Source organism: Lupinus angustifolius, chromosome LG05 (assembly GCF_001865875.1).
Source record: "Lupinus angustifolius cultivar Tanjil chromosome LG05, LupAngTanjil_v1.0, whole genome shotgun sequence".
NCBI classification, from domain to species: Eukaryota; Viridiplantae; Streptophyta; class Magnoliopsida; order Fabales; family Fabaceae; genus Lupinus; species Lupinus angustifolius.
This window is the reverse complement of record NC_032013.1, coordinates 20,169,008-20,181,398: the sequence shown is the minus strand read 5'-3', so window position 1 is coordinate 20,181,398 and position 12,391 is coordinate 20,169,008. Positions and strand designations below refer to the sequence as shown.

The following is a 12,391-nucleotide window of genomic DNA, read 5'->3' as shown; positions in this document are numbered from 1 at the left end:
ATGGAATTCTTTAGGTTACTTAATTTTGAACTCAATGACTTGAAAATTATGAATTTTAGTTGAGCATTAACAATGTTGTGATGAAAAATATTTGGGTTGTGATCGAAACATAAGCCTTAAATAACTAAAATGGAAAGAGTTTAAAATCTATGACAGTGTAATTTTTTTTACACTGTCAGCCCATCATCCACCATTTATTTGTATTATTTTTGTTTGAGAGTCAATGATGATTAATAAATCAATGGTAAATAATTTATTGACAATGTAAAAAACACTTACATTGTCAATGCATACATATTAAATCCGTGGAAACCACAAATTATTTGGAGTACCAAGATTATAGTCTTGTCATTTCATTATTTAATACAACTCTCAAAATCATGTATTATTCTACAAATCTTCTTATACTATAAGAAAAGTAACATGTGTTAAAGTATATTTTGTTTTTAATAATTGGTTTACAAGTGATATATATATTATTTTCTCATAAATATAAGAATTTATAGAAAGATTTAAGGATTTAGTAGAAGAATACATCATTAATCAAATTTTGGTATGAAAATATGAATATCATCAAATTCAAACTTTGTGGGAGGTCCGTCAAGTTATTTGTTGTTTTCAACTTAGTACGATAATATTTTTTTTATTTTGATAACATTAATGTTAATCTTCACAACAAGCTGAGTACTCCTAATAGATAATTTCTTATGCAAATATTAACAACAACAAATTCAAACTTTTGAGATTTGACATTCTCAGAATAACATATGGAGATTCGGTTTTACTAATAGAGACACTAATGATCTAAATTCTAATAGCTTGTTATAAAATAAAAACAAAGGAGCAAAATATTTGAGAGGAGTAGAGAGACAAATTAATAAAATGGAGAAATGGATAAAATAGATAAATTGCATTTACAATATAAAATGAGTCGTATTTATAGGAAATTCTTAATTCTAAAACAATTAAGTAATGAGTTCTTAAAGATTATCCTCTATCAATTTGACTTGATTAGGATTTGCCATCCAATAAATAAGGAAAGTATATATTTTATAGGAATCAAATAATTGTATATTTTTTCAATGATTCTTTATACTTGTTATTTTAATTTAATTATTTATTTTATCATATTATGTACTTATCAATGGAAAACAACTTGTAAATCCAATTTGTAACAAAAAAGAGTTTAAAGGACCAAATTGAAAATAGGAAATAATTTAAGAGACTTCTTTGAAACGAAATGTCCTAAAGGACCAACTATAAAAAAAAACAACTTAAAGAACTGCTCTTATAGTTTTTCCAAATGAAACGAAGCATCCCAGGAAGGTAACATAGAATGCACGATTTTGCTTCCTAAATTATTTACAAGGAGTATATTTTTATTAGAGTTAATAGTCAATCTTATTCTCCAAAAATCACATTTCGTCAATTTAGTTCTCTAAAAACATTTGTCACCAACTTTATCCTTCAAAGAAATTCACCATCAAGTTAGTTCTTCAAAAGATTTTGCCACCATACTGGTCCAGAAATATTAAAATTGCACCAACGTAGTCCTTCATTAACTTATCTACATATTCATTTCTCAAAGATTAATTTTGTTCACTAAGTTAGTGTTGGATAACACAATTTTGATGCAAAGCAACTAAAGTGTTCATGAGATTGATGAAAATCCTTTTTAATACTACTAAAGATATCTATTTGGGTAAAGAAATAATATTTTTTAAGGTGTGTGATTGTCACTCACATGAATCAAACTTTTGACCTTTAAATCATCCTAGAGATCTAGTGAGGCCTTACACTATTAGACCAACATCGTGTTGGTATGAGATTGATAAATATATCTTAAGTATTTTTATGAATTACTTGAGTGTGCATATACCAACAATAATTAAATAATCATTCTCTTCTACTAAGATCAGCTGCAAAACGAGACATCAAATAAGACGAAGCAAAACAGAGTGAAGAAGGGATCTTAGTTATCATTTTTGTGTGTAACTAATGATATATCTCTATCTTATGGATAAAAAACTAATTTTCTTTTAGGATGTATGACGATTCCTTCTCAATAAATGTCATTCACCGGAATCGAATCCTTGATCTCTTTGTTTTTTTAGGAAACTAATAAATCTTATACTACTAGATTAACGTCAGATCCTAATTATCTACACCAAGGATTTAAATGATAAAAGTAAAAGTATGTATTTAACATTTTTCCAAAACCTATTTTTTCTAAGGGAGGGGGTGTACAATTTCCTAATTCCTTAAAAAAAAGTAGGAACTACTTAGATTTTATCAATTTTACCATATATTTATAACATAGGTTATGTAACATTAGTGTTATATGTCCATTGAGTAATGGTTTTAAAAAATGGTGATTTTGAGACCTAATGTATAGTAAAGAATATTCAACTATAACAAAGATATGTACATATATTTTCGTCATATTTTATATCACTACACCCCGGTTATATCTAGTAGAATTAGTTTCATTCTTATTGTTGTATTTTGTGACATGGAGTGAGTCTTTTAAAGATCCCAATATCATCAACTTAGTATAACAAATTGATTTGTCACAAAATTAGTACCCAAAAGATGAAATTTGCTACCAAATTAGTCCATCTATAATTTAATTTTTGAGGGATTAATATAATAACAAATTTAATTTTAGATAGGTTAGTATGAGGACAAAATTTAAAGGACTAAATTGGTAGCAAATATATATTTGAGGAAATTAACATGATGACAATTCTTTTTCAATGACTAAGTTGTTATATAGATATTTGTGGAAGGGATATTGTAAACATAAAAAAATTGATATTCTTTAATGACTTTATATAAATGGATTCCTTAGGGATGAATTTAAAGATTAGCTCTTATTTCAGAATATATGTAAAATATAATTAACGATAACATATACATAAACATATTGGATATTTTAGGCTTAGATTATATTAGTTAGAAAAATCAATAACTTAAATTATATATTTATAAAGTTCGTCTCTATATTTCTAACTTATCATTTGATTTTTTCTCTCGAATATCTAATTAGGATAATATCTTTAACACAAAAAATATGAATTATGATACCATTTCTTGGATATGATTAATAAGCACATTCAAGTCCAATGAAACTAATATGAACTTAACAATGATATTTGGTGTAATCATGTGGTCATAAGAAATCTTCTAATATCATATCTTATGTTATAACATTAGTTTACCCACATCATTCATATAATTGATTACTCAAATATTGGTAATCTAAAATCATTTATTCTTAAGTCTCTATGGTTCATTCATTCTCTCTAACAATCTTCATACCAAGTATACAACTTTCATTATGGAACATCCCAATATAAAACCAAATTAGCTTTGAGTAATATGTGAGTTTTGCCTCAATCTTTGATCAATTATCACCTCTCATAGTTTCACCTTGTGAACTCAATCCTTCTATAGTTTGCATAACTTTATATATTTCCCTTTTCTTATAGATAAGGACTAAAATGCTTTTCTCCACTCTTTTGGAATCTTCTTACTCCTACTAATCTCATTAAAAGCTTTGTGAGCCAACTAATGTCTTGTCCTCCTAGAACCTTCCAAACCTCAAATAGGTATAATATCTAGTCAAACCACTTTATCATTCTTTATCTTTTTAAAATTTCTTTCACCCCAACTCATGATATTTTAACAAAATTGACTATTTGATTCGATACTATCTAAATTAGAAAACTATGTTTCAGTTCATTTTTGTTGTTGTTACTCATATTATTTCTCAATAATAAAATCATGATAATCGTAACAATAATTTTCTGTTATTACAAGGTATTCAAATATATGGTCATGAGAAAGTTTTTAAACTAACAATATCCTTTCACTTTATTACTAGGAAACTAATATTTTTAGTACAAGTGTTTGCCCCATGAAACAACTATCAATAACATGGTTAAAACTTTGCCTTTATACATGTGGATCCACTTGAGAGTATATCACTTAACTAATTATTGGTTAATTTTTAATAAATAAATAAAAATAAAAGTAATGAATAATAAATAATTTTGTTATGTTTGTCTTTCTTTTCAACCATTTACCAAATTTGATATAATTGCACTACCAGTTTTTTTATGTTAGTACAACTATCACAAAAATTTGGTTGGAGACAACCTCAAACTTATTAGTGTTGTCTCTAATTAGAGATGGCAAAATAGGTATTGCCCACGGGCACACTTACATAACTCGCATTTTTTTGCGGACAGAGCCTACAAAATTTGCCTATTTGCTCGGTCCGTTTTGCCCACCAAGTTTTCTGGCATTTCCGTTGGGCATGTTGGCGACCCCCGTATTTTTTTTATTTTGATAACATTAATGTTAATCTTCACAACAAGCTGAGTACTCCTAATAGATAATTTCTTATGCAAATATTAACAACAACAAATTCAAACTTTTGAGATTTGACATTCTCAGAATAACATATGGAGATTCGGTTTTACTAATAGAGACACTAATGATCTAAATTCTAATAGCTTGTTATAAAATAAAAACAAAGGAGCAAAATATTTGAGAGGAGTAGAGAGACAAATTAATAAAATGGAGAAATGGATAAAATAGATAAATTGCATTTACAATATAAAATGAGTCGTATTTATAGGAAATTCTTAATTCTAAAACAATTAAGTAATGAGTTCTTAAAGATTATCCTCTATCAATTTGACTTGATTAGGATTTGCCATCCAATAAATAAGGAAAGTATATATTTTATAGGAATCAAATAATTGTATATTTTTTCAATGATTCTTTATACTTGTTATTTTAATTTAATTATTTATTTTATCATATTATGTACTTATCAATGGAAAACAACTTGTAAATCCAATTTGTAACAAAAAAGAGTTTAAAGGACCAAATTGAAAATAGGAAATAATTTAAGAGACTTCTTTGAAACGAAATGTCCTAAAGGACCAACTATAAAAAAAAACAACTTAAAGAACTGCTCTTATAGTTTTTCCAAATGAAACGAAGCATCCCAGGAAGGTAACATAGAATGCACGATTTTGCTTCCTAAATTATTTACAAGGAGTATATTTTTATTAGAGTTAATAGTCAATCTTATTCTCCAAAAATCACATTTCGTCAATTTAGTTCTCTAAAAACATTTGTCACCAACTTTATCCTTCAAAGAAATTCACCATCAAGTTAGTTCTTCAAAAGATTTTGCCACCATACTGGTCCAGAAATATTAAAATTGCACCAACGTAGTCCTTCATTAACTTATCTACATATTCATTTCTCAAAGATTAATTTTGTTCACTAAGTTAGTGTTGGATAACACAATTTTGATGCAAAGCAACTAAAGTGTTCATGAGATTGATGAAAATCCTTTTTAATACTACTAAAGATATCTATTTGGGTAAAGAAATAATATTTTTTAAGGTGTGTGATTGTCACTCACATGAATCAAACTTTTGACCTTTAAATCATCCTAGAGATCTAGTGAGGCCTTACACTATTAGACCAACATCGTGTTGGTATGAGATTGATAAATATATCTTAAGTATTTTTATGAATTACTTGAGTGTGCATATACCAACAATAATTAAATAATCATTCTCTTCTACTAAGATCAGCTGCAAAACGAGACATCAAATAAGACGAAGCAAAACAGAGTGAAGAAGGGATCTTAGTTATCATTTTTGTGTGTAACTAATGATATATCTCTATCTTATGGATAAAAAACTAATTTTCTTTTAGGATGTATGACGATTCCTTCTCAATAAATGTCATTCACCGGAATCGAATCCTTGATCTCTTTGTTTTTTTAGGAAACTAATAAATCTTATACTACTAGATTAACGTCAGATCCTAATTATCTACACCAAGGATTTAAATGATAAAAGTAAAAGTATGTATTTAACATTTTTCCAAAACCTATTTTTTCTAAGGGAGGGGGTGTACAATTTCCTAATTCCTTAAAAAAAAGTAGGAACTACTTAGATTTTATCAATTTTACCATATATTTATAACATAGGTTATGTAACATTAGTGTTATATGTCCATTGAGTAATGGTTTTAAAAAATGGTGATTTTGAGACCTAATGTATAGTAAAGAATATTCAACTATAACAAAGATATGTACATATATTTTCGTCATATTTTATATCACTACACCCCGGTTATATCTAGTAGAATTAGTTTCATTCTTATTGTTGTATTTTGTGACATGGAGTGAGTCTTTTAAAGATCCCAATATCATCAACTTAGTATAACAAATTGATTTGTCACAAAATTAGTACCCAAAAGATGAAATTTGCTACCAAATTAGTCCATCTATAATTTAATTTTTGAGGGATTAATATAATAACAAATTTAATTTTAGATAGGTTAGTATGAGGACAAAATTTAAAGGACTAAATTGGTAGCAAATATATATTTGAGGAAATTAACATGATGACAATTCTTTTTCAATGACTAAGTTGTTATATAGATATTTGTGGAAGGGATATTGTAAACATAAAAAAATTGATATTCTTTAATGACTTTATATAAATGGATTCCTTAGGGATGAATTTAAAGATTAGCTCTTATTTCAGAATATATGTAAAATATAATTAACGATAACATATACATAAACATATTGGATATTTTAGGCTTAGATTATATTAGTTAGAAAAATCAATAACTTAAATTATATATTTATAAAGTTCGTCTCTATATTTCTAACTTATCATTTGATTTTTTCTCTCGAATATCTAATTAGGATAATATCTTTAACACAAAAAATATGAATTATGATACCATTTCTTGGATATGATTAATAAGCACATTCAAGTCCAATGAAACTAATATGAACTTAACAATGATATTTGGTGTAATCATGTGGTCATAAGAAATCTTCTAATATCATATCTTATGTTATAACATTAGTTTACCCACATCATTCATATAATTGATTACTCAAATATTGGTAATCTAAAATCATTTATTCTTAAGTCTCTATGGTTCATTCATTCTCTCTAACAATCTTCATACCAAGTATACAACTTTCATTATGGAACATCCCAATATAAAACCAAATTAGCTTTGAGTAATATGTGAGTTTTGCCTCAATCTTTGATCAATTATCACCTCTCATAGTTTCACCTTGTGAACTCAATCCTTCTATAGTTTGCATAACTTTATATATTTCCCTTTTCTTATAGATAAGGACTAAAATGCTTTTCTCCACTCTTTTGGAATCTTCTTACTCCTACTAATCTCATTAAAAGCTTTGTGAGCCAACTAATGTCTTGTCCTCCTAGAACCTTCCAAACCTCAAATAGGTATAATATCTAGTCAAACCACTTTATCATTCTTTATCTTTTTAAAATTTCTTTCACCCCAACTCATGATATTTTAACAAAATTGACTATTTGATTCGATACTATCTAAATTAGAAAACTATGTTTCAGTTCATTTTTGTTGTTGTTACTCATATTATTTCTCAATAATAAAATCATGATAATCGTAACAATAATTTTCTGTTATTACAAGGTATTCAAATATATGGTCATGAGAAAGTTTTTAAACTAACAATATCCTTTCACTTTATTACTAGGAAACTAATATTTTTAGTACAAGTGTTTGCCCCATGAAACAACTATCAATAACATGGTTAAAACTTTGCCTTTATACATGTGGATCCACTTGAGAGTATATCACTTAACTAATTATTGGTTAATTTTTAATAAATAAATAAAAATAAAAGTAATGAATAATAAATAATTTTGTTATGTTTGTCTTTCTTTTCAACCATTTACCAAATTTGATATAATTGCACTACCAGTTTTTTTATGTTAGTACAACTATCACAAAAATTTGGTTGGAGACAACCTCAAACTTATTAGTGTTGTCTCTAATTAGAGATGGCAAAATAGGTATTGCCCACGGGCACACTTACATAACTCGCATTTTTTTGCGGACAGAGCCTACAAAATTTGCCTATTTGCTCGGTCCGTTTTGCCCACCAAGTTTTCTGGCATTTCCGTTGGGCATGTTGGCGACCCCCGGACGACCCATAAACATAATTTAAGGAAAAAGTAAGAAAATTTTAAATAAGTTATGATGTAATGTGATTTTTAATCCCTAAAAAAAATATAATATAATGTGATTTGTTAAACTTCATATAAAATATCAAAAATTTTGTTACTTTTTATCTTCAACTACTTTATTTAATTTCATTTCATTTATTATATGAATTATTTTTTTTAATTATTCAACAATATCCGCGAGCCACTCACTAGCCCATTTTAAAACGAGCAGGGCATTGAATTTTGTCCATTAACCAATGCGAACATGCCCACATCCGCTTAAATTTTTGCGAACATTTGTGGGCGCGGGCTAACCGAGTCGAGCGACCCATTTTACCATCTCTATTTCTAACGAAGTTTTTTCCACTTTTATAAGCTCTAGATATAATCTTCTTATTTTTCACTCATTTAACATATATCTGCTATATGCTTACTACAATGAGTTACAATGTGACAAATATAAATTAGTTTTGACAAACATATAGAACTTTGGGAAAAACAAATCAAACTACTTATTTAAAATTACTGAATAATGTATATCATTAAATCATGACATATATGATCTCTTCATTCCATTGAAAATGTGTCTTGAACAAGATCTAACTTATCTATTTCTTTATACAAGATCATCTTCTTAAAATTATTAACTGGTGATCAAAAGTTAGTAACAATTATATATGTTCACCTTCATGTATATTACTTTATTATTTTAGAATTTATGATGATTAACTAACTAATAGTAAATAATATCTATACAACTTAATAAAGAGAAAATACAAAATAAACAGCTCATTATGGTGTAATTTATGATTCTCTATTTTGCCCTATTGTTATCTTTTTATTTCTACAAAAAAACCATATAACATTATCTTCTTATTTTATTCTCATTATCTTCTTATTTTGAAAGTGTATTTAAAAAAGTTAAATATTACACAAATCGAATAAATTCAACGACAAATTATAAATATTTAACACAAAATATTATATTTGTAATTTATATAACGTACAAATTATACGTTAAAAACCATAAAAAATGGGTTAACAATCACGGCAACGACTCTGAACATGCTAGTTTTGATAATATAAAAACTGATGTTAGGTAAATATTAAATTTTTTAACTATTAAAATAATATATAATAAAATATGATATTTTGACAATAATAAAGAATATTCTGAATTAAATCATTTCCCACCACCACTGCACACAGCTTAAAAGTTACGAAGAACCTTCAATTCATATACGCACGCTGTTTCTCACTCATTCCCTTATTCTTCTTCTTTTCTCTTTCGTAAGAAAAATATGCAGATCTTCGTTAAAACTTTGACCGGAAAGACCATCACTCTTGAAGTTGAGAGCAGCGACACCATCGACAACGTCAAAGCCAAGATCCAGGTTCGCTTTTCTTTTTGTAGTTTTTCATGGAATTAATTTCACGAATTTAGGGTTTCAGTGATTTTTTTATATATATATGACTCTGATTATATAATTATTTGCATGTTAAGGATTAATGATGAACTTGGTGTTTGGAAAGTTTCAATTTTGAAACTATGGTATTGCAAAGGTTAAAACTTGAAATACGTGTTTTTGGGAGAAAAATAAAGTTTATAAAAAAATGTAAAAGGCGAATAGATTTACCTTTGAGATAAGGATTAGTCGGTTTTAAAAAATCACGCTTTAGATGATGGTTATGTAGAGGAATGAATTTTATTTTTTGGGTGTTGTTAAATTCTTTTGTGTTGGGTATTGGGTTGTATTAAACTATTAATTATAGGAGTTTATGAAACCACGACTATTAATTTTTAGTGTTTGCAAAATAGTTTATGAAACCACAACAGCCTCGTGTGTTTGGAAAGCTGTTTTGATAGGCTCGTATGAAAATGCTTCTTAAGTGGACTGAAATCATGTTTGTGTCAAATTGGAGCTTGCTTCTGTAGCTTCTGTGCAAATGTTCATTGCAAGGTGCAAACAACCAAAACAGACATACACTTTATATGGGTTTGAAAAGCTGTTTTGATAGGTTCATATGAACAGGACTGAAATGCTTCTTACGTGATTGTTGCAATAGATGATGTTAATATGCTGAAACTAATCTCTTCCAAACAAGGCCTTTTATCTGTTGGTATTGGTGTTGGACAAGATTCTTGTGGCTGAGTATTCGTGTGTATTTTATAGGACATGATGCCTGCTGAATTTGAGCGTTATGTATAAAAATTATAGTGCTGTTGTCATTTATAAGTTGCACCATTAATTTCTAACTACTGGTGGATTTTTTGTTTTTAGGACAAGGAGGGTATCCCTCCTGACCAGCAGAGGTTGATTTTTGCTGGTAAGCAGCTGGAAGATGGCCGCACTCTTGCTGATTACAATATACAAAAGGAATCCACACTTCACTTGGTCTTGAGGCTTAGGGGAGGGACTATGATTAAAGTGAAGACTCTAACTGGAAAAGAAATTGAAATTGACATTGAACCTACTGATACCATTGACCGCGTCAAGGAGCGTGTCGAAGAAAAAGAGGGAATTCCTCCTGTGCAGCAGAGGTTTGTCTTTGTTTTTCTGTTTAAAATATGCTGATTTGATTTAGCTAACATCATATATAACATAGTTTTTTTAATTTTTCTATCATACTATACTTTGTATAATATGATTACTGGATGCTATCTCTAGGTACGGAGATAAGGTAGGATGTTTGGAATGCTTATGAATATTAGAGAAAGCTCCTCTCTATAGTGAGCGAATAAGGGTGTATATACCCTTAGTTCAATCTAAAGTGCATCGGGGTCTTAAATCACTAAATTTGATAAAATATACTCTTACTTGCTAACTTGAGAGACAAGTTCACTTTAATTAGTTGATGATAATTGTAGTGGTGCACAAATCATAATTTACTCCTTTCTGCAACATGTTTATAAAGCATGAGGTAAGGTAATTTTATTGCATAATTGAATATCTGCTGAATGCTTTGAGTGATGCCTATTGCTTGTTTATTTCCCTTTGGTGCTCTGCACATGAATTTTTTATGCAGAGACATTCGCATGCTTTGTTGCATCATGTGCATGTCTCTGCTGCTAAGTATTTAGGTTTTTCAGTTTTGTTTCTATGAAGATGTCTATTCCTCTTGCAAAATTTTCTCGTCTATCTGATTATATTTCTTTTATCATAAAAAATTGCTTATGTTTATGTCGTATTGCAGTTGTACGTAATTTGCTTGATATTCAAAAGCAACTTTAATATATATTGTCATTCCTTTCAATTGAAATATATGTCAGATTTGAGATGTTATTCCTCTTGAGTTTCTTCACTAATTGCTATATATACTAATTTTTATTTTTGCTTAGTGTTAACATATTTTTTACATTAGAGGATGAGTTTGGCACAACGGTAAGGTTGTTGCTTAGTGACCATGAGGTCAAGGGTTCAAATCTTGGAGACAGTCTCTCTGCTTGCAGGGGTTAGGCTGTATACATCCACTCTCCTCAGACCCCACGAAGTGGGAGCCTCGTGCACTGGGCCACTCATTTTTTTAGTGTTAACATGTTATCTTATGGCTGCTGCTACTTGGTGCAGGCTCATATATGCTGGTAAGCAGCTTGCTGATGACAAAACAGCTAAAGAGTACAACATTGAGGGAGGTTCTGTGCTTCACTTAGTGCTTGCATTGAGGGGTGGTGTTTATTAGATAGAATGAATGCATATTAAATCTGGTAACTTGTTTATCCAGTGTTGATGACTGGGTGGGTATTTGAGTTGCATCTGAACCTAAAGACTTGAGCAGAAGCTCATTATGTACTTGGCTTTTGTAATTTTGCGGCTGTTATTGGTGGTCAGTGTCTCTAAGTGGTATGCTTCTGAACCATAGTTGGCCTTTATAATGAATCTGAACCGATCATTTTTAACATGGGTATTTCGAAGAAGCTGACCTACCGATATTGGTCTCTTATGTACTCCTTTCTGCAACATGTTTATAAAGCATGAGGTAAGCTGACCTACCGATCATTTTTTACTCATTTGATGAAAAAAATTTCAATACTGTGCCATTTTAGGCTTGAAACTTAGGATTTTCCCTTTTTTTTCTTCTTATACACATCATAATACTAAATATGAATGACATAATTAGTCTCTTATCTTCACATTTTAGTCAATTTGGATCTTAACATCTCATCCTAAGCCTCTCACATATTCTGTTAGTGCTAACTTTGATCATTTGTACCTAATTATATTAGCCTATCAATACCTTAGATTTTAATAAAATATTGCATACCTGTATTCATACCAGGACCCTACCCTGTATTCATATCCGTACACCAGATTATGAGAAAATGTAGATCC

At 28.9% G+C, this 12,391-nt stretch overlaps 1 protein-coding gene across 1 annotated transcript; it reads left to right on the top strand.

The window, feature by feature from the left end:
- LOC109348011 (ubiquitin-NEDD8-like protein RUB2) lies at positions 9,247-11,962 on the top strand. The gene is made up of 3 exons (XM_019588183.1): positions 9,247-9,454; positions 10,343-10,602; positions 11,630-11,962. Exons 1-3 carry the CDS (start codon positions 9,362-9,364, stop codon positions 11,739-11,741), a joined length of 465 nt encoding a protein of 154 aa, XP_019443728.1. The 5' UTR covers positions 9,247-9,361; the 3' UTR covers positions 11,742-11,962.